The following is a 24,097-nucleotide window of genomic DNA, read 5'->3' as shown; positions in this document are numbered from 1 at the left end:
GGCCCTAAACACCATCACTTTTTAATTCACTTCTATATTAGGGGTGCAACTACCACACATTAAATATGAAAATATATTAAAAAGGAAGACATGTTGTAGTGTAACACTGACTTGATGATGAATCTGCCAGTCACTATTGTTGACTGGCAGATTGATTAAAATCAATACATTTTTATGAAGACTCAAAATAGCAAAAAAGTGTTGCATTCCTGCAAAAAGCACAGCAATAAAACTCAACATGATCAATCAGTAATTGGTATTCGATGTATATTGTAAAGTGCATTGAGCCAAAAGATAAAAAATAAAGTGAAAGGAAAAAGTCTGTCTGGTCGCCCTGGCTAATTAGAGCTTTTGCTGCACTCACGCTTCACTGAGGAACATGGCCAGCGTCTCGCAGAGCAAAACTCAAGCCTTTTTCTATATTGTTTACAAATCCCCCTGAGGTTTAAGTTTGGAGTCGGAACAATATGTGAAGACAAACACAAGTCCTCGGGGTTTGATTGTTAGAACAAGAGTTGAGACATTGCGCATTCAGCTCTTGTGTGTGTCTCTGTGTTCGGTGGAATCTGATAATGACACGGCCTGAAGATGGTGAAGATCTCATACGATATGAATCGCTTTTTTACAGTTCAATCTCTGTGAGACCTGATTTTGTCAAGATGAAACATGTTTTGGAATCTACAAAATGTATGACTGGTGCGTAACTCAATTCATTTTCGTGGTATAGTATTTGTGCAGGTTGAGAGTTGGGTAGAGTTTACCTGGAATGTCCAGAATGAGATCTCTCTGTATTTTTACACAGATCAATATCGGTCTGGACTCTCAGATGGGTGTGATTGACAGTGTTAGCAGAGCATACATACAGCTCTCTGTGCCCAGGCTTTTAGATCTGCCGCAGCGCAGCCTTGAAATGAACTGCAGAGGGAGTTTAATTGAATAAGGTTTAGTGGGACTCTTTCAAATTACTTTTAAAGGAAAACAACAGGCTTTCATTAAGACTGTGATGATCTGCTGATTGAAAGGGGCTGCACCTGATTCATTTTAAACTCTTTACAGCATCCCACATGTATCGCTCACTTACCTCATGCATTCACGACATCCTAAATATTCACTGTGATAAGATTATTAGCACTTTTCAAAAATCTCTGACCCAAAGCGAGTTTTTACTGTGTGTGTGTGTGTGTGTGTGTGTGTGTGTGCGCGCGCGCGCGCGCGTGTGTGTGTGTGAATGTGTATATATATGAGAGAAGATAATAAAAAATAAAAAAAACATATATTTGAAAATGAATTAATTTTAAATAAAAGCTTGTTTCCTCTAAACATAAATCTTAACAATGAGCAAACAATGGTAAAATTCAGTCCGACCTTTATATTGTTCAGACTTGATCCTCTGGCTTCCCTATGGATATTTGTGTAAATTTTTCCATTTTTTGTTTTGGCCCACAAAGTTCAGTTAATGATAATGACCAGAGGCCGCTGGTGGTACAAAATATAGGGGGGGCTATTTGACATGACCGTGTTTTTTTTTTATTCATTAATGTCCAAAATTTAATATTTAACATTGACTGTATGGATACATATTTTAAATACACATTTACAACTGAATTAATTAAGTAAACACACTTTATTTCCACTTTTGTTAATGATAATACAATAACTTAGAGGCAGATTCCATTTGTGAGAAAATACATTTGACATAAATTACATTTTACACTTTATAAAATTTCAGATTGAAAAGAGCAAATCAAAAATCTCAGTGATACTGTAACTTATAGTGCAGAGTAACAATTACTACATGAAGAGGAAATAAAAACACAAACAATTGTTGGTGTTTCATAAAACAGCCTCTAAGTGGCATTAGTTACCCTGAACTACATGTGTAACATTTTACATTTTATATTTAATCATCACAGCCATTATTGCTGTGTGGAAAGTTGTCATTTATGGCTTTCTTTCATAGGTTTTATAATAAGAAAAGCATATTTTTATCAATAGAAGTTAAGCGATACTTAATGCTTAGCGTTAAAAAAAACACTCCTCTTTAGTGTGTTTGTTGTCATGGTAACGGATCACGGATTTTGACAGATCACATGTCTCGGCTCGGATTGATACGAAATCAGCTGCTTTTACTTCAACACAAATAAAGCCAGCAAACGTTGTTTTGGACGTACCTTTTTGTACACAGTAGATGCAGTTTTAAGACGTAAACACGTAAAACACGCACTTCCGCGTAGGCGCGCGCACATGTCTCTGTCTCTAGCGTAAAAAGCGTAGCTCCATGGCGTAACTACTACGTTCAAATGGGCGCTTTCTGGAGCGTCCATCAGTCGCTATTTTCCTATGGCAAAAGCCATAGTGACGTAGTCACTTTTGACTGTGATTTGATTGGCTAAAAATCCCCATTGCTTTTCTATGGGGCTCTGGGGCGGGTACGTAGAAAAGTGATGCAGGCTGTGTCACGCAGCAGACCGCACGGTGTGCAAACAAAGTATACTGTCTATAGTATCTATATCTATTTATAGATACATATATGGATATATATTATTATTTTACACATTTACACTAATAAGAATATAAGATATTTCTGAATAAATTATATTGTTTTTAGACAAAAGTCAAAAAATTTACGTAGTTGGAAGATTGACGGGGGGCGGCGCCCCAGCGCCCGTAATGGACCAGCCGCTGCTGATAATGACACCACATAATTATTATTTTCTGCTTCTGCATTGGAACACAGAGAAAACAATTATCACACTTAAAAAACCTCTACAAAAACGTCAGAGATTTATATCTTTTCAGATCGATTTAAAGATCCATCCCTACCCCAATCAAAAATATGATTTCAATTTTGAACTGTAAAATAGGATACACTTCTAGATATGTCCTAGGAAGGTTCAACTTAGTTTACATTTTGGAGTTTGTGGCATTTTAAGTTTTTACAATTGGCTCAAGGCCTTCCCATGATTATAATGGGGCCCTAAGAAACACCGCAAAATTATCTTTACTTAATCTTTATGTAACTATGGTAATATAATAAAATGTTTAGGTATAATTGGTACCATGTTTGAGAAATCTAAATATGTGATATTTTTGATCTGTCTTGAGTTTTACTAAAGTTAAACTTTTGTGCCCATTTTTTCAGTAAATGTGAATGGGTTTGTCCTGAGGTGTTGTAGATCTGAGCAGAGACTGATGTAGTGTGTGATCAATGAGTGTTTCCATGGTGAAGAGCAGGGCTCCCGTAACTGCAGTTTAGGCCCCAGAATGAAGTCACATGTTTAAATACAGTAGACGGCAGATTATTCAGTTTGAATATGCAAAACGCATAATTTTTACTGTTTTATATGTTATATGTTTTATGTACCGGCACTTCTCCACTTAAAGCACTGCGTGCCGGGTAAAGCTAACAAATATTTGCGTGCTAACGATCCACTTCCTGCTTCTCAGAGAAGAAAATGCTTTATATTTAGAGTAAGATAATTAGCTGGGTTCTCATTTTCACCAGAAACAGATTTTCTGTATTACACGCAAAATATTGGGTAGGCTACATAAACTAAACCAAACATAATTGAAACACAATTCTGTAAAACCCCTTTGCATTTGCAGAATGGTTTTATGCACTGCAGAAGGCGTTTGACAACACTAATGTATGTTTCTATATGTTTTGCAAAGCTCACTAAGTGACTCAGACCATAACAAAGCCGCATTGTTTCCAGCCACAGCTTCAGCTTCATTTGACACTGTGTTGTTGCAGATAGCGAACAGACAACTTTCTTTTTGTATGGTACGAAATCACAAATTTGTCTCATTATAATGTTTCCATGGTAACCACAAGGTTTTAGCAAGTTTTGGACCACCCACCATAACATCTAGCAGCAAGGTCTTGATCCTTTGCCCATTTCACTAATCAAACATGAATAAGAATTAGACCCTATATTATATCTTGCCAGAACATTTGTATGATTTTTTAAAATAGTTTATTCTCTTAATTGTTCTGTGGATATTATACGACCCGTACAATTTAAGCGTTTTCTCAGAAGTGCTGTAGCTGTGACAGAGTTACAACGACATCAGAACTGCTGTGTTTAAGTACCTGGTTTGGAGCCCTCAGCCACAGATCCGTTGTAGACCTGGTTCTGAAACTCGGGCCGGTTGTCATTCATGTCAATGACGTAGATGTACAAGTCTATGGGGTTCTCCACCTGGTTTCCATTCATGTCCACTGCATGTGCTCGCAGCTGTTAACACAAAACAACCACATTAGGAAACAGACGAGTGCCACAACACTAGAGCATGGAAGTAGCAAAACACTTTTGCATCAGCAGAGACAAACAGACAAAGTAAATACATCCATGATAAATAGTATTGGTGTTTAGATATCAACATAGAGATGAATGACTTAATTAAACATTGTAGTGAAGAAAAGGAAGTGAGAGGCTGAGGTTGCGGAATGCTCTGCTGCTGGCTGGGTGAGATGATGGAAAGGGTTGTAGCTCCATAATGGTACAATAATGGTGAGGAGAGAGCATTTGAATGGATCATGATCGTAGAGGCAATGATCACAGGCTGCGATTTGTTGAAAGAGGCACATGATTGTCGTTCTGGTTGAATTTTTCCAACTTCATGGCAACTTGAGGTTTTACAGGTTTTATGGCCTGTGTTTTTATTAGCTCAACATGTTTTCTTATTCAGTAAAGACACATTCACGTTGGCCATGTATAGTATTCACACAAATCTTATCACTTCTGTGCTTGCTTCAGTGGTGCACTCTACTTTAACATTACCATGCAGCTCAGGTTTAAGTTTCAAATTAAGATGGTAATGTCCACCACCATCACAGCCCACTGCTTTGATTGATATGAGGCTTTCATTGATACAACTTTGTTTTCTGGTAATTGGCTGCTTTATTTGTTTTACACACACCTTGCTCCATGTCTGCCAATGGGACACACAAGTCTGATTCCTGTTGGCACAGACCACCACCACGCCGAATGGGGCACAGAGTAATGAATTGATCCAGCGTCATAAAAACAACAGCTATTTTATTGTAAGCACTGCCAGGGGCCACCGAAAAATATCGGAAGTGCTGCGTTTCTAGCTGCCCCGCCCCCAACCCTTTCCATTCTGGCTGAAAAATAATGTTTGTTTGGGTTTGTTTTGACAAAGCTGCTATTTGGATGGATGTCTCTGACTGATGAGAGGTTCCTTGACACTTTTCTGTGTGAGAATACAGAGAGGAAGAAAAAACATGGGCGTGAGCTTTGTGCAAGCAAATGAGGGATGGAAACACAAAGAGGAACATGGGGCTCGGGGGGAGAGCTGACTGCAGTAATCATCATCTACAGTGGGACGTCTTAATTTGAGTGCACGCTGCTGTTGGAAAGCCTCAGTAAGAACAGTCAGCGATGGTAACGCTCAGCTTATGGTAAGAGAAGGCAAGAGGAACTACTCTGGAGTTAGTTAGGGGCAGCGAAGTGAAAGACTCTTGATTCATGGACTGGTGAGCAAGACCCTTCACCCACATTTTCTTTGTGAATGTAGGGAGGTGATTGTGTGATTTGCAAATAAAAAGACATTCCTGCGAGAGTGCAAGATGAAAACACTTGACCATTTAGCACCATAGCACCAAATTGGAACCTTTTTCAAACAGCAAAATATAAGAATAAATAAGTAAATAAAAAATGGGTCTGTCTTCATTTTAATGTTTGTACTATCACACCCAGCAATAGTATATTAACAATAATTTCACATTTCTAAGTCCATTCCGGAAAGTGGCAATCTGCTATCACATCCATAGGGCTATGAAAGAAGCAGTGAATGATAGTCTTGGTCCATAAAACTATTTCTTCAGCAGGGAAAATGTACACCAGAGATACTGGGGCTGATTTAATACATGTCTTATAAGATAGTAAAAATCATATTTCAATGGATCTCAAAGGTTTTCACACCATGTACCATCTAAGAAACTAATTGACTTGCAGAGTACTACCAGAGCTAAACCAGGTCTATATCATAATTATACAGATATGACTAATACACAGGAGGACAGAAATGTGGATAGAACAGATTCTAAATTAAACAACACATATTATGCCTTCTTTTTGATTGAACTTAAACATACAGATAATAATTTTACATTTTGATCATTGTAAACTGCAGTGTTTACTTAGTAGAAAGTTGTCCATTAACTTCTGTTCAAAAGTGCTGAAGAGAAAGCCCCGCCTCTTTTGCCATTCACTAATACATTTTAGAATCTGGAATCGGATATTTTCTTTAAATTCACAAGTGAGCACAGAGTAGTGGGCAATATTGCTCGTGCACCATACCTGACAACAATATGCTAGTCTGGAAACCTGTGTGTATGGCAGCGCTGCGGCAGCATGCTCTGATATATCAAGTGCCAACATGAAAGACAGATCGGTAGCACCTGTTCTCTCCCAATCCTCACTCATCATGTGGGCTCTCAGTGTACATCTGTCGAGGAGGCATCAAAACACAACCCAAACACGCATCGGCATTCACACGCTCTCTCCCGACACCCCGTAGACGCATGTCGCGGCATAATAACAGCATTTATAACCAATCAAAATGGGCCCCTTTAGCTACTTAATGATCCTCACGATGCTCGTTTTCCATTAGCTGAAGCATGGCAAACACACACGAGGAGCAGAGTCCCATCAAACAAACAGGCCCAATCTGTTTCCTCAGCTGTGAGTGGTTTGGGCTGTGAGACTGTGTGGAGATCCTTGTGCTGTGGTTCTTTGTGTTTGGTAGACCACATTTTTCCATCTTTGTTTACGCTCTACAATCATATGTTATTTATTAACGGATGCAGAAATAATTATGAGTCATTATCAGTCTGTGATAATATTGTCCTGACACGATGGCACGAGTGGTGACGCACTTTTATGTTGTCAAGATATGCCGATGTCCACCATCCACTAAAGTCTGTCACTATGTCTGACTTTTGGGAGTTAGTAGAGGATTTTGTTTCTTAAGTTTGTTAAGAGCATTCCAAAATGATAATTAATTATGTTAATTAATTAACTGAAATGAAGGCAAGCCTATCAATCCCTCAAGGCACACAGTGTTCTCTGGCACAATGGTAGAAAATGAAGGGCTTAATAAACATATGTTTCCATTCCGTTATAGTGCATTTTGACAGTGTATTAACTATTTACACTCATAGAGTAGGTGATTATTGACAGTTGTTTATCGCTTACAAGTGCACACTTTTCCAACAAAACACTGTGGCTGTATAATCATAGCAGAGGGGTGCACGGTGACATCTAACCCACATTTTTATTCCCGAACAGCACAAATTACATCTAGTCTGCACATTCGTCTTCATTCATCTATGTCAGGGAGACATTGTGGAAATGTCTTTCTCTTTGAGAGTTAGGTTGTCTGAGTTGGTACAGTTTGGTATTCCCCAGTTTGTGCCTGTGATGTCTGTGCCCAGAGAGAACTCCCCCCCTGCACACTCTAATGTTTGTGTGTTTGTGCACTTTGATGGAGGAATTGGAAATGTGATCTAAAGGCCTGCAGCGCTGGCTGTGCTGCCGACAGACTGTGAGCTGTATGTGTGAGGCCACATCAGTATTCTGCAGTGTAACTGAACGACCACAGAAGTGCACTTTTATCTGGACCATTGCTCCCTTTAGCAGTCACATAACCATAAATAATAATATACTCGCAGACCACTTATGACAGACCTTTGACAGTATGTACTTTTTGCTAAAAAACTAAATATAGTGTTTGAATTGCTGAATTGAGTAACTAGTAACTGTGTTTTCAGTAAAGGCACATTAAACACCTTACAACAATTTTCACTTCAAATACTTTACTAATGCCATTAAAGGGGACATATTATGTCAAATAACCTTTTATGAGCTTTTCACCATGTTATAACAGTGTTTCCTCATCATTAGCTTATTCAGAGTTGTTTTGTGTTTGAGTTATTCATGCATGTTTGAGTAATCCTGTGTTGAAGTTTATGTGCTCAGAAATGTTCAGTTTTCACCTACCCTATTGATCAATATTGTGGTTGATAAATGAACAACATGTAAGTAGAAATTTGGTACAAAACAAATAAAGAGGTATGCAGAGTGCATTTGGTGTGCTCCTTATAACAGGCAATGTTAAAATAGAAACCCACCGGCGGAAAGCTCCAAAAGTACTTTACATTAATTAGAATGAGTGACTCTTTTGTCACGTATAACAGCACAGAGAAGTCTGCCATGAAAAGGTATTCTTAAAATACAAGAAATAAGTCTGCAGGAGTTTGGCATCCATTGTTCTGGCCTGCTGAATATTGTGCAATGAAATGAGGCAATTTAAGGCAATTTCTCCATGAAGAACAATTAACAAAAAGCAAATTACATTAACCGCAAGCTAAGTGGCAGTTCCTCTCCTTCCACTGCATTAAATGTGCACAGAAAAATCATATGAATTTACGGTGTACAATTATAACAATTTCATAGCAATCATGTTTGTATTTGGTGAAAATATTTTTGCCTTTACCCTTGTCTTTATTTCTCACCTCACAGAAAGAAACACCTCCCGTGTCCTGCCTTATCAAAAACACCAGCTTCAGCTCTCTTTTTAATGGGAATTCAAAACAAAGAAATACAAGTTTGGCCCGTGAGATGCAGCAGCAGTAGCAGCCATGGGACTGTCCTGCCCAAGCTGAAAGAACCCAGGCAATATCATTACAGGTCGAAGAGCGGCTTCAGTCTTTTACCCTGCTCTAACATTATAACGAGCAGCAGGTAAACAGCGTATAGGAGTTTATTTGTTCAACACCTTAAGCTTAATGCCGTCTGTACATCACAGGGTAGAGTCCACTGGAAAAGCACAAACTCATTCATCCCAATCTGCAGCATGAGAGCAGAAGCCGTCAACACAAACAAGAGTGTGTCTTGTCCTCTATCCTTGGGACCAATAATGCTCAGTCGGATCAGGGGAAGGCTGATCCACCTAAACTAACTCTCATTAAAGTAGCATATCAAACATTGAGAACACTAAAACTGGAAACATTGGCTATATTTTGCATAAGCCCTGAAAATAATTTATACCTTGCAAATCTTTTGGAATACAGCAAAAACAAATATAGTTTTTGAGTCACGACCTAAAATAACCAGTGGTGGAAGAAATACACATTTTTGTTGATGAAGTAAAAGTACTTCATGTGAAGTACAAGTACTTCACTCACATCTCTCAAATAAAAGTAAAAGTAGCACATTCAAAAATCAAATTAAGCAGTAAGAAACAAGTAAGAAGTACCTGTCTAAAAATGTAAAAAGAGTATTTCACATAGAATGTGAGATCTGTTACAGCCTCAAATGTGATAATTATAATAAAGATTTTTTTCCCGCTTTTTTGTAATAGCAATTTAAATACATTTGTCTAATGTGTGAATATCATGTTTGTCTCATTGCTCAAATCTGAGACTAAAACCTTTACCCAGGCGGTCACCTTAAATGTGCTCAAATAAATCCTCACTATATGAAAAGTACTGTTGAAAGTACAAATACATGCTCTCAAATATATAAGGTTAAAAGTATCCCGTGTAAAAAGTAAAGTACATTTCTTCCACCAATGGATCATTCTAGAAATGAATTTATTTTACGAGGAAAACAAAAAGTTAAAACACAAACGACAGGTCACAGCAACATGAACCTTAAGCGAGGTGCGGCCAATGCTCAAAGGACCCATCTAAAATAATACTGTATGTACAGAAGCCATACACAGTGCATTTTTCTTATATTCCACAATAAAACCTCAAGGCAGCAGTGACTATATTGTAAATGTCTTCAAAAGCTAATAAAGGAACAGGAGGCTTATTGAAACATGAATTGAGTACCACAGCAGACAAGCCAATCACTCCGACTATCATGTGGGACCGCTGCTGTGTTGATAATGTATGACAATGAAGACATCGCAGCTTTACTGGATCCTCCTCTGAGACAGGACTATGCTTTTGAATGAGGCCAATGCGCCACACTGCCATCTATCATGTTGACGGGCGGCTGCATAGTGAGGCTGTCAACCAGTCTGCTCCAAGCCCAGATGTTAGTCCTGTCTGGTGTGCCTCAGAATCAATTCTATAGTGTTTGCATGTTTAAGGTAAGAAACCGAAGGTGAACCTGCGTTTTATCAAAGGATTCAACAGCATCATCCATATTCAGGCTAGGATTCCTTGTATATGTTGATGTTTTTTATTTTTGTATGAAATCTTAAAGCAGAACTAAGTAATTCTGGCGATAAGAGCTCCCACTGCAGCTCCATTATGAAAATACTTTGCCAGAAAATAGATGCAAAAGCTTTTTATTATTATTACAACCATAATTTTTACTTTTTTTTTCTTCTTTCTTTATCTTAATGAGAATATAATCTCATACAAAAACATTTCACATTGCCAAATATATAAAAGCCAGGTTTATGGGTTAATGTTGCAAGGCTGGTTTTCCGTCCAGAGACAGCAGGGGGACGATGGGCACTTCAAACGTCCCGAAAATACATATTTAACCATCACAGGGGCTTACAAAGACGTTCAATGAGGTGAATAAAGTACTTTGTTCTGCTTTGAGAGCATTAAGTTAGAGGGACAGCCCTTTTCTCAGCACATAAAATACACATTTGTATTTGTACAAACTAATACAACAACAAGCTGCAGTAACGTATCAAAGTTGTCTGAAGCTGGGTGCTGATAGGACAGACAAGGACAAAGGTTGAACATATTCTGCTAAGAGTTGCAAAATGTTGACCTAAGAGGCTGTACAGACAGTGCAGTATCAGGTTAGGGTGTGGTAAACGTGTCCTGATTTGGTTTGAGTCCAGTTGAGTCCAGATATTGGCTTGGTTTGGTCCTATTCTTATTCAGGTTTAGTCCTGGTCTAATCCAGGATTAGTTTCATATTTAGTCCCAGTTTAATCCCCATTTTAAAGTGGTCTTTGTGCAAGCGTGAACACACTCACACTCACATAGAAATTGATCTACATTTGTCTTAATAACACTTAATGCCCACTAATTACTACTAGATTTGAATATTTTCTTTCATAGTATCATCTTAAATTGATTAATTCTGAGGTATTAACAATACAAAAATTACCATTAACCAAGATTTAGTTTGTATTCCAATGGAAATACACAATAACAATGTTAATGACAGTGTAAAATAAGTGAATCCATTTATTTGTCCAAAAAGTGTTTTCCTGATAACGCTGAACTGAGCTCTGCTGGATTTACCTCATATAATGAAGAGGCCCTGGGCTGGCTGACTCCTATGAAACATCTGACTCCTACGAAACACCTTCACTTTTGTTCCACTGAACATAATGATTCAGATGCAGTGTGTATACAGCACTTACACAGCTCAGTTGTCAATCTAAAATGTTAGTGAAACAGTGGATATTTTGTAATCCTCGTGACTAACTTTTATCACATATTATAGAGTCAAATGTTTTGTTAATATTAACTACATAATGATGCTATATTTGCTATGCTGTTTGCATAGCAGTAGTATTATCTTGCAGCGGTATAATGAGAGATGGTGTTAAATTTACTTTGCTCTCACAATCTCCGCAATCAGGGCAGAAATATTTACTTTTGACAATATTTGTATTATATTCAGGAGAAGATTAAGGTTAGGATTAGGTTTATGTTTGGAAATAGTTTATTTGGTTAAAATTGGGGTTAATTCGGGCTTTGGGACATGGAATGCCTCATTTTTTGGCAAAATGTTTATTTTAGAAAAGATATTATTTAAAAATCAGGGTAAAATAAGGGTTAGGAATAGAAACTATTCATTGAGTTAAGTTAGTATCTATACTTTTTACTCCACATTTGTTTTTAACTGGACTTAAATGTAGCATGTTCATGACATCCTTTGAGCAAACAAAAATATATACACAAAATTCCAAATGTATTGCCTTAACAGTTCTCAAAATCTGTGGGAGATATTTTTATTTTTTGTGGGAGTAAATTTTTAAACTTTTTTAGGGCGTGTTTACAGAGCCGCGGCGCGAGGCCGAAACCGCATGGGTTTTTGTGTCGCGGCTCCTGAAACTGCTGAGCTATTTGACAGCGCCGGGTTAAGGTTAGGGTCAGGGTCAGGGTCAGGGTCAGGGTTAGGGTTAGGGTTAGGGTTAGGGTTAAGGTTAGGGTTAGGGTTAGGGTTAAGGTTAGGGTTAGCCATGAGGCTATATGGCCGTGCCGCGGCTCCTGAAACTGCTGGGTTATTTGACCACGCTGCGGCTCTGCAGCCACAGCATTCTTTTTATTTGCTCCTTTTACGTGAAAAGTAAACAGCACTCCTGGGGGAATGAGAGATTACACAAACTTTTACTTGAGAGTAATTTTTTGCATATGTATCTATACGATTACTCAAGTAACACAAAGGAATATTTCTTCAACCACTGCTAAAACTGATTCCCAACATCGCAACATAGTCAAAGTTCTGCTAAAAACTATATTACAAAGTCCATCCAAAAATGGCCTCACTTTGCATGTCAGGATCTAACTTCATTACATAAATATTCATCCTTGTCCTTAATGACATGAGCAGACAGACTCTCTCACGCCAAGTACTGCACCAGCTCATTAGCTCCAAAACTTCTCCATCTCTCCCTCTGTCTTTCTCTCCCTCATCCCTCCATCTCACACTCGTCTTTGCAGGTAAAACTCAAATTCCAATGACAGCCCAAAGTGTCTGTGGGTTTTGTCAAGCGGCATTCTTCATTTCTCAGCAGACAGGGACTGGCTGATGCGAACAGAATGGCAAAGTCCTTCAAGGCACGCTTCTCACTGTTTTTTTTCCTCTTTTGGCACATTCGGCATTCTTATAAAAGGTAGAGACATGGTGGGACGAAAAGGCATGTCTGGTTTCTGCAGAGATAATTGTGGAATAATGAGATGGTAATGATATAGGTGTCGACAGAACAGAGGGCAGAGGGAACATGACGAATACCAATATTTTCTATTTTAACGTGGCCTGAAAATGTGACAAAAAATATGTTTGATTTTGAAAATGTAACACCAAAAAGAGTTTTCTTACATGGAATGATGCCCGTTCCTCTCGGTCTAAGGGCTGCGTGACAAACATGTTCCCGCTGATAGGATCGATGTTGTAGATTCCACTCGGGGGCTGGTCGGCGCCTGCTCCTGTGATGCTGTAGCGGATGCCCACGTCTTTGTCCTGGTCAGATCGAATCTGAAAAATATATAGGGAAAAACAAGATTAGAGCCAAGTTGAATACAAACATTCAATAACAATCTGCGATAGGGATGTCAAGATTATTTGGTTGATTGTTACACACAAACTATCCATTTCAGGAGCAAAGTTAATCTTTTCAATTCAACTCTAAAGTGACTGTTATATCTGCCTGTTTCTGTCACATTCATTTTAGTTTATGAAAGCTGATCTATCAAACATTTGAATGAGAGGAACTCAAAAATGTCACCGTTGTTCGGTCATGGGGTCATTAATCATTAATACTTGTTAAATCGTGATTTTTCCTAATGTGCAACAAAGAAGACAAAGACCAGGGAAATGAGCAGTTTACATTTCCAAATTATTTCATGAAAAATCACTAAAGCATTTTATTTTATTTTATGAGAACAATGATAGAATGATTAAAGCAAATCAACAACAACTCATTACATAACCTTGTGATGTATTTGTGTTCACTTTTCAGACACAGTTTGTCCACAAGTCTAACTTCACACCACTAATTCTCCACTGCTGTTCAGGCAATTGATGTGTTCAAGGGCTGTCGGAATAACCTCTCGCATCGGCTTGAGCCAAGACTTTTACTTGATAATGAGCTCAGTAAAAGCATATTACAAATGTTGTACAAAACGTTCAGGAGCTCAGAGGTTTTCACTTGAAGCTGAATGTGGCAAGGTGAGACTAGAAAATGGATGAATGTGCGGTGAAAGATTTGCTCTGTCTTTGTCCCTCATCATTTCTCAGCGAACCTTAGAAAGTGCGCCGACGGGGCCTCAAGGTTACACTGTCTGTCTCACCAAGGCGCGCAGTAACAATCTTAGCCCCAGTGAACTGTTATTCGCAATCTAATTTCACATTTTACCCATTTCACCTTTTTCTCTACATCTTTTGTGTCCCAGACTATTCCAAATGAGTATTTTAAAAGAGAGCTGAACAGCTTTTGTCTTGCCAGCACCTCATTTATATCAATACTTCATCAGTAACATTACTAAAAATAAGATATTAAAAACTACTAAAAATAAGACAAAGGGACTATCTGCTATTGATTAGAAGATAGATATGGCCTTGCATGGAGGCAAACAGCTTCATATTTGTTCAAATTGCTCCATGTATCTTTTGTAGAGAAGGGTAAACCACCTGCTTGTCACCATGGAGAGATCATTGCCCAGAATGGTCTACACAGTATTAAGAGTTATCTATCTCCATGAAAACAAGCAGGTCACGCCAAGTTACACGTCCGGTGTGACCAGATGGATTCTCAAGAGTTATAGAGTTAAGAGAGAAATAAATATTTGGGGATTTCATCGGCCGGTCAAGTTACTGAGACAGTCTCTTCATTAACTTAAGTTAAATTTCACCTCATTTCAATCACTTTTTCTTTTTTCTTCAAAATAGATCATATTGGGCACTATAAATTATATAGGAAGGTTTAGTAGGACGTATATACTTTGCATTATGTTAGGGGCGTAATAGGGATATGCTTTATTGTCACAGTGGGTTGTTCAGTGTAACATGATACAACAAAAAGTGGGGACCCTGCTCAGATCCTTTATGGAAAGGTGTATGTTTACTTTATTGAGTGTCTGCATGATGTCACGCAGGCACTATATGTTCTTGTATTTCACGTATTTTTTATTGAGTGTCTGCGAGATGTCTCGCAGACACTATATGTTCTAGTGTTTTTATTATATTTTCCAGTTTTTTCCTGACCTTCGGTGCGTTTCAACTCCTTAACGCTTTCACCGATTTCAACAAGTGATACCTCATTATGATCGTGTTCACTGTGTCATTATTGCTATTACTTTTGACATTTGTACTACTTGCACTTTTTGCAGTATTTGTAAAAGTATAATATTTTAACCCTTTCCAGTCCAAACCTTTGGCGCGTTTCAACTCCTTAACGCTTTCACCGATTTCAACAAGTGATACCTCATTACGATCGCTTTCACTGTCTCATTACTGCTATTACTTTTGACATTTGTAATACTTGTACTTTTTGCAGTATTTACAAAAGTACTCATTGTAATAAATGTGGCATTGAACACAAGTCATGTTTTCAACAAATATTAACCCTTCCACACTTCCAAACACTTTCAACACATTCAGAATTCAACACATTAGTATTTAAAACACATGTAGTACTAGTACACACATGTAGTACTTTTACACACATGCAGTACTTTTACACAAAAAAGTACTTTTTCCACAAATTCAGCAATTTGACAATTAAACTACTTGACACCATTTCACACTTCAACAAATTAATACTTACACACCTAGTACTCTTACACACATGTAGTACTTTTACAAACATGCAGTATTTTTACACAAAAAAGTACTTTGACACAAAAAATACTTCTAACACAAAAAATACTTTCACAAAAAAGTACTTTAACACAAAAAGTACTTTTACACCAAAAACTACTTTTAACACAAAAAATACTTTTAACACAAAAAATACTTTTAACACAAAAAGTACTTTTACACAAAAAAGTACTTTTACACAAAAAAGTACTTTTACACAAAAAATATACTTTTACACACAAAGTACTTTAACACAAAATGTACTTTTACACAAAAAAATACTTTTACACAAAAAGTACTTTTACACACAAAAAATACTTTTACACAAAAAGTACTTTTACCACCTACTTACCCAGCTCAACCAACTGTCCGGCCTGTCTACTTTTTCCCATGGAGGTTTTTTTAGTTTTTCCTGGCCGACAAGGAGAATCCTAAGGACAGGGGATTCCCAGGACATCGCCCCTCGCACCTGCTCCCCAGCTTCAATCAACGCACCCAAGTCCCTGTCCCTGTGGCACCTCTGCTCCCATCAGTGCATTTGTTTTCTTATGCCGCCATCTAGTGGACACTTTAAATGTTGCAGGCAGAGCACATGTTTCGAACACACCCAAGTCACTCCTCCCTGTGGCACGTGGCACCTCTGCTCCCATCAGTGCATTTGTTTTCTTATGCTGCCATCTAGTGGACACTATTACTTTTGACATTTGTACTATTGTACTTTTTACAGTATTTACAAAAGTACTTTAAGCCATTGTAATAAATGTGGCATTGAACACAATTCATGTTTTCAACAAATATTAACCCTTCCACACTTCCAAACACTTTCAACACATTCAGAATTCAACACATTAGTATTTAAAGAAAAGGAGTACTTTTACACACATGCAGTACTTTTACACAAAAAAGTACTTTTTCCACAAATTCAGCAATTTGACACAATTAAACTACTTGACACCATTTCACACTTCAACAAATTAATACTTACACACCTAGTACTTTTACACACATGCAGTACTTTTACACAAAAAAGTACTTTTACACAAAAAAGTACTTTTACAAAAAAGTACTTTTAACACAAAAAATACTTTTAACACAAAAAATACTTTTAACACAAAAAGTACTTTTACACAAAAAAGTACTTTAACACAAAAAATGCTTTTACACAAAAAATGCTTTTACACAAAAAGTGCTTTTACACAAATTCTGCAATTTTACACAATTAAACAACTTCAAACAACTTCACACTTCAACAAATTTGTACTTACACACATGTACACTTTCAGCAAGAATGCAGACACTCAAGCAATGGCTTCAGCCATTGCAAAATCTAGTTATTATATTTTCCATGATCTTCCATTTAGCCAGTTTCAACTCCTTAACGCTTCAACCGATTTCAACATGTTATACCTCATTATGATCGGTTTCACAGTAGTACGTGTGCTATTACTTTTGACATTTGAACAACTTGTACTTTTTGCAGAATTATCAAAAGTATTAGTACTTTTTCCCCATTTAAATGAATTTGGGCATTATGAGTGTCTGCGGAATTCTTTAGACTTTATTCTTTAGGCTTTATTCTTTAGTAGTTTGGGATCGCTGTCAACAACAGGTAAGATTATCTTGTGTTTTATATACATCGATACATGGCACACACAAGGGAGTGAGAGAGAGGGGGAGAGGGAGAAGGGAGGAGAGGGAGAGACGCAGACACTCCAGCAATGGCTTCAGCCATTGCAGATTTTCTAGTTGTGAATGTTTTTAGGTTGAAGGCAGAAAATAACTTGTGCAACATCACAAAGCCTGGGTGTCAAACCTGGGACCTTCTGGTTATGAGGTACTCCACTGTGCCCTATGCTGAGATAATGTGTAGTAAAGCAGAGTGAATACAACCTTCTGTCACCTGTGTTTGAAAATGTCTTCACATCCCCCTTCTCTGTGGTGTCACTGCGCTGTTGCTGTGTGGGACTGAGCATCATCGCTATGGTTACAAATCAGAAAAAATAATGACAGAGTTGCATGGAGAATGGGCTTGATTTCCCTCCTTCTATCTTATACTTTCCCTTCACCACAATTTCCCTGGTCTGCAGGGCTGCACTAATGCATGAAATGACTTCATGCATTCAGCGGTGACTCCAGCTTCTGCATAAAACATCTCTGTGTTTGAATGTGACACTCTCTTAATTTCAGCTGGATCTTGCACGCTTCTACACACTTTTACTTTCTGACACAGATCGGAATTTGCCCAAGGTCCAGGCAAAGCGTCAAGGATTGTTCATTATCAGGTCAGATTTACCATTGTATTGGGGTCTCCAATAAGTGGCCCACGGCCCAATTCCTCATATTCAAAAATATGTTATTACACTTTTTTCTGTCGCTTCTGCGACGCATCGGAGCGCAAACGCAGCGCTCTGCAAACGCAGCGCTCTGCAAACGCAGCGCTCTGCAAACGCAGCGCTCTGCAAACGCAGCGCTCTGCAAACGCAGCGCTCTGCAAACGCAGCGCTCTGCAAACGCAGCGCTCTGCAAACGCAGCGCTCTGCAAACGCAGTGCTCTGCGCTGCTTTGTGGCAGGTCACAGACACTATACTGTCAAAGCCAGACACACTATACTGTCAAAGCACAAACGTGTGATAACAGTAAATAACAGCTTCACTGATGATTTGGTGTAAATGTAACATGCATAAGGACCGTGTGCTCCGAGTGGAAGTCTGCTCGTTAACGAGAAACATTACACGCCGTGGCACCGGAGGACAGTGTGTTTTCCGGGCTTCGTTGTTGGATTGAAAGGCCTGCGTGAGTGCAAGGTACGTGGTGCTGTGGTCAGAGTGCTGTGCGTGATGTGTGGGTTGTCCCAAGAGGGCAAGTTATGAAAGGTGGACCGTGGACTGGTCCCGGGACATGTGCACTTTTGCTCATAAGCTATTTTCTCTGTGAAGATGCGTCGGGTAGTAATAAAATATACATCATTTTACAGTAAAGGAAAGATAATTATTTACTTATTTTTCTCAGGTGCAGATCCTTTCCATTGTCCATTTCATTAAGTTGCATATATTTCAATGCTCAGTATGGGCTATTTTTGACAGACGTGAAGCGGGTTGAAACAAATAGCGGCCATGGCCTGGGGTGGCTCCAAAAACATGATACTGTGCTGAGTTTGTACTTATGCACTAAATAGCAAAGTGAGCTTTTTTTGGCAGCTAATGTAGGCTACTATGTTTTTAATTGTTGAAAAAGATTCAGTTGTAGTTATCTGGACTCTCCTGGATGAGCTTAGTCCTGCTTAAGTCCCGCTTTAGTCCTGCTTTAGACCTGCTTTAGTCCTGCTTTAGACCTGCTTTAGACCTGCTTTAGCCCTGTTTTAGACCTGCTTCAGACGTGCTTTAGTCCCGCTTTAGTCCCTGTTTTAGCCCTGTTTTAGTCCTGGTTTATAGTTTATCCACCTTCTACCTTCTGGTAGATATGGTTTGTTTAGTCTTGGTTTATATCACCTGTATTTAACCAACACAAATGTGAGGGTAGTCATTTATTTTGTATCATTACCTGGCAAAGAAATCATACATACAACTGTAAAGACAAGGATATGGAAACAATAAAAACTGGTAAAAAGTTAAAAAATAGTTTATTCCTCCACAGGTCGTACAATGAATAACAACATTTGTTTTTCATTGAAAACAACAAAATAGACAAAATTGTTACCGGTATCTGCTACATTTCATCATCTGAAATCACAATTGTGGCACATTGTGAGTTCCATTTCACATGAATATTTTCTGTATGTACCAGTGACTGTATGTATCCAGGTGTGAAGGGTTAAAGTCCAGTGTTGGCTCACTAAAGCACAGATCAAAAAGCCCCGCTCAGTTCAATAATTCAGTGGGTGGCAGGATCATCATGTGAGAAACACATAAAAATATTCAGCTGCCACACATGCTGCCGTGCCATGGTAATGTGGCTCTGTTACAGTATTATCACTCTTTGTGTTATCCATGTCTGCACTGTCAGAATGTTGTTGCTTCACCTAGAGGGTGACATAAACAGCCAAAAAATATATAAGTCATTATTTTGTCCAGTGTGCCCCTGGTTAAATATATCTAAATCTAATTTTGTTTATTAAGCGCAAGCTGTATTCCATTATAAATTGGATTTGTGCATTTCCAGGTATTTCATTTGATACATTTGTGCCACAACATTTCCTCAGATGTAAATGTGCTCAAAAGGCACAGCCAATCTGCATCTTTATAGCTTTGACTGTAAGGTTATCATGTCTGCTGTTTGGCCGAGCAAAGCAGAAAGTGTGTAGCTGCCTGTCAGCGCATTACTCCCCAGAGGAAACAAAGGGATTCTACATCAGTGGCCTTTGCTTCAACGCCTGCTTAAGATTCCTCTTGGAGGCCACCTGAGAGCACATGTCACATCCACCAGTGTCTCTTAATGAACATTCTTTATATCAATAAATTGAATAAATGAAGACATGCTCTTCCATGGGCCCACAGAGCCCCATGAGTGACGACTGCGAGATTGAGGCTTTTGTACTGAATGCTAAACAGAATTTCAGTCCCCGCTCAGGGACCGTTTATCTTTGATCAAAGATATGTCATTCTCAGAGATCACTGGAAGGCACAAAGGATAGTGAAGGTATTTCATGTTTTACTGAGCCCCCTTAGGAATTCATTAGTCATTAGATGTTATACATTACAATCAAAGAGCATTTGCATATACATCAAGATCATTGTTTTCAGAAATATCTGTTAATATCTGTGTGTTTTTGTCAATTTATATATAATTGCGCAGTAGTTTCCAAAGGTGAGGTCCAAACCATCCACCCAGGGGGTTGCTCTGGTTTTGAGATGACTTTTAATAACTAAATTATGACACTGTATTTATTTATTTGTATTTATTTTCTAATCCTTTTATTGAAAACTGTTTTAGTAAAATTAGATCAAATAACACAATCAAATGTTTTGCATTGGTTTCACTTAGGACTGTGGGTTCAGGATCAGTTGCAGTGTTATCAGCCTGACACTGAAGAAAGCAAGAGCTCTGCGCAGAAGCTCGATGACAAAGCAGGGCAATACGCACACTTTAATGTAGTTCCACATTGGGCTCCAAGTCTCCATCTTTCACACATTTGCTCATCTGAACAAGTCCCTTGCTGGAGTTGGTCCAAACTTTTGCATTCATTACACAGAACATGACCTTTGGTCTGGACAGAGACCACCTGGACAAAAGACCAGCTGTGTGGTCTGCACCATGGGACTTGATAGCGTTCACACCTCGACTAACGACCAGAGGGAGGTCCGGACCTAACATTACAAGGGTGAAGGCGACCTACAGTAACTCCTGTGGGTTCTTCCAACTCACACAACCAAACAAAGTAGCATGAGATCTTTCCTCACTATTGCCCCCTTTCTATACTTTCCCTCCTTGGCTCAGCTCAGCTCAGTGTGTGTGGCCCCACTTGGCCGTGAAAGAATTTCCCAAAGTGTAGTTCGTTGGTGCTTTAGAATTGCAGAGCATAAGAAGCAAATTGAATTATGGACACAGAGGAAGGATACAAACTTTAGCAAAAAGGACAATTAATTGCTTTATTACTCACTGTGAAGCTTAAATTAATTACATTATTCTCATCCATGTCCTTCTCGTATTTTTCTCTGCAATTTATTGACACAGTCCACAAACATTGCTATTAAATCACTTGGAAGTATTCTTTATAAAAAGAAAACGTAAAGCGCAAATAGAACCTGACGTGTGTCTGTTTATAAAACTAAGCAGAAAGAGTCTGCAAAGCTGCTGCAGATTATTCACCATATTCCGGGAGTTACCTTGGGTGCCGCCGTGAATTGCGTCCCCTCCTTCCACTTATATTAGTTAACATAGGGTTGCCAACTTTGAGTGAAAATAACACAAAAACCTGTTTTCTGGAAGCACAAGAAAATGGTGAAGTGTTGTTTGGTGGAAATGAACATTAGACATTTTAAACAAATCAAGCTACGTTACATCATATTTTAGCAGCGAGACTTTTCCCTCGTTCTCCACTTAGTGAATGGACTTTGAGCTCTCAGGGCCAGAAGTGTCAACACAACGGAAGTGCCAATCCGCGGAAAAAAGAGGCAAAAGTGGGCAAGGCGGAATAAGGTGACTAGTTAGCTCCCTTCCTGTGTAACGCTGATTGATTTCTCATTCTCTGTTTGTAGCATGTTTACGGGAATACAGCGGTGTTCTGTCCCCTGCTCCGTGGAGTTCTTCTTGAGCAACAATACACTTTTACCCAATCAGCGTCTTATGGTCTGAGGACGCCATGTTTTGTCCCTGGTTGGCTCAATTTGGCCCAAAGGGAAAGAGGGTACTAAACAGTACCAGGTCTGAGGAGGTAGAAATGTGCTAGAGCAGGGCTGAGTTGTGCCAAATAGAGCAAAGTAGATCCAAGTAGATTCTAATGGAAAAGGGGCAATATGTCGCTGTGATCCCTTTGCAAAGGGAAAACTGAATACATTTCAATTGCTTGACTTAGCCAATGTGGATGTAAATGTTTTGACTGAAAGTACTGTTCATGAATGATGTGTAAAGGTAATGTGTAATGTAATGTAATTGTAAAAACATTTTTGAAGGCCAGATCTCTGTGTGCTGTTGCCTCTTGGCCAGGTCATTATTAAAAAAGAGATTATTAATTCCAACCATTCCAACCCAAGTAAATAAAACACATAGTCAGAGCAGCACAGAAACATTCTGAATGGAGAAGAATAATAACAACCATAAACATAATTATCCCTGCAATCTCTTAGATACAAATGTAGTGATGAAACATGTTGGCTGAAATGCAGGCAAATATTCATTTGCTATATACAATTTATACACTTGATTTCGCCACATTTCAAATCAACCAAAATGTACCAAACACTCTGTTGCCCTTCAGTCTTTAATCATTGGTGTATGCAAGACTAAGCAAAGACATGGACAATCATTTTGTTCAGAATTTTGCTCAAAGGAACCAATATTCATTCAAGCAGGAAGTCATTAAAGGCCAGTTGGCTGCAAGCACCCAAGGGATCATTACGGGTTACTGTGTGCTAAGGGCTAATGTCACACAATAATGGCGATGTGAGGTTTACACTCTTTGATAGCCTTTTTTATGTCTCGTAGCAGCTTAATGGCTTGGGCCTGTGTTGTACTCCTCTCTCATGTCTGCTTTTTTATTTTACAGCTCTTTATGGGCTGGGCTATCTCACTGCGCCTTTAGGGCACATCAAACACCCCCGTAGGTCACACAACGGGGGAGGCAGTGACTGCTCAGTGGACACACACATCTCTATGAGCCGCTCAAAGGCATTGGGACGAGCACGCATTCACCTTGATGGGCACCTAGAGGACCACACTGCTTCTTTTGTCTTGTCAGATTTATAGCACCCATACAGAGCCGTTAAAATGCACATAATGTCGAATTACACAGCGAACAAGGATGATTAGGGTTATGACTTTGGTGTGCTAAGATCACTTGTCATACAGAAATGTACTAGTTACTAACAATACATTCTAATTACATTTAGACAGTTCTCTTTTTCATTATTCTTGTTCAGGTGGACCCTACAAAATCACACAAAATAATTAGTTGAGCAATAATTACATTTTTAATCAATCGCAATTAATGTAATCGAAATTCGGTAATTTCTTGTGATCAATGATCAACTTGGGCTTGGGTTTTTTGTGTTGAATGACAATGATTCAAAGTCTTTATAGTTTAACCTCATTCTTATTTGTTTTTTAATACAAATTAAATCAAACTGAAAATTTTGATAAAATTGTGATATATATTTGTAAAATTGTCCAACACTTGGTGGCAGTAATTCAATTAGTTTGAATGTTTATTAGGATCCTCATTAGCCATTGCCTCGGATATTCTTCTCTGGATTACAGACAGTAACAAAAACTACTAAAAAGACTCAACACTTTACTTTACACCATAAAAACACATTATTCAAAGCCTACTTCTGCACAAATTAGAGTTTTTCAAAGTGGGAGAGAACAATGGTTTGGACATTTAGTGAAATAAGACTTCTGTGTGTTAAAATTGCACAATCTTTACTTAAAATCTATCAGTTTTTCAAAACTGTACAAAATGTGTTTAATAAATACTAAATTGTGTTGATTTAATCTGACAGACCGAGAAAACATGAACTGTTCCTTGAATCTAAAGGTTACACTGGTTGACATTTACTCAGTATAATTACATTTCATTGTGCTGATATTTTAAAAATAGAGATGAAAAGTGTTTTTTATAGGAGTATTATGAGAGCCAGGTTTATGATGGAAGCGTAAATTGCAGACAGACAAAGTAAATGTCAAAGAGGCCAAATGTGGAATACTGCAACTGCAGTTTGTTGAAACAGGGCTCTAAACATGCAAGTTTAAAAAGTGAAATTAATTGCATTTGTGCACTCAATTGCATTGTGGGTGAAACGATGCCAACTACTCAGGGAGAGATAGACTTCTCAGTCTCGCTTTGGCTGTCACAGTTGTCGAGCAGAATTTAGACAGCGTTTGCCAAATATCTGGATTCCTTTAAT

General features: G+C 38.4%; 1 protein-coding gene across 1 annotated transcript in view; it reads right to left on the bottom strand.

Moving 5' to 3' along the window:
- The window catches only part of LOC140365514 (cadherin-4-like), a 292,800-nt gene that overhangs the window by 38,651 nt on the left and 230,052 nt on the right, over positions 1-24,097 (bottom strand). Inside the window, 2 exon segments of the mRNA XM_072451987.1 lie at positions 4,094-4,238; positions 13,059-13,214. Of these exon segments, the coding sequence (XP_072308088.1) occupies positions 4,094-4,238; positions 13,059-13,214 (301 nt within the window).

Source organism: Eucyclogobius newberryi, unplaced genomic scaffold (genome assembly GCF_026437365.1).
Source record: "Eucyclogobius newberryi isolate DKJ021-1_F unplaced genomic scaffold, fEucNew1.0.hap1 SCAF_19, whole genome shotgun sequence".
Classification (NCBI taxonomy): Eukaryota; Metazoa; Chordata; class Actinopteri; order Gobiiformes; family Gobiidae; genus Eucyclogobius; species Eucyclogobius newberryi.
Note: the sequence above shows the minus strand (reverse complement) of the source record. Positions and strands in the feature narration are given on the sequence as shown.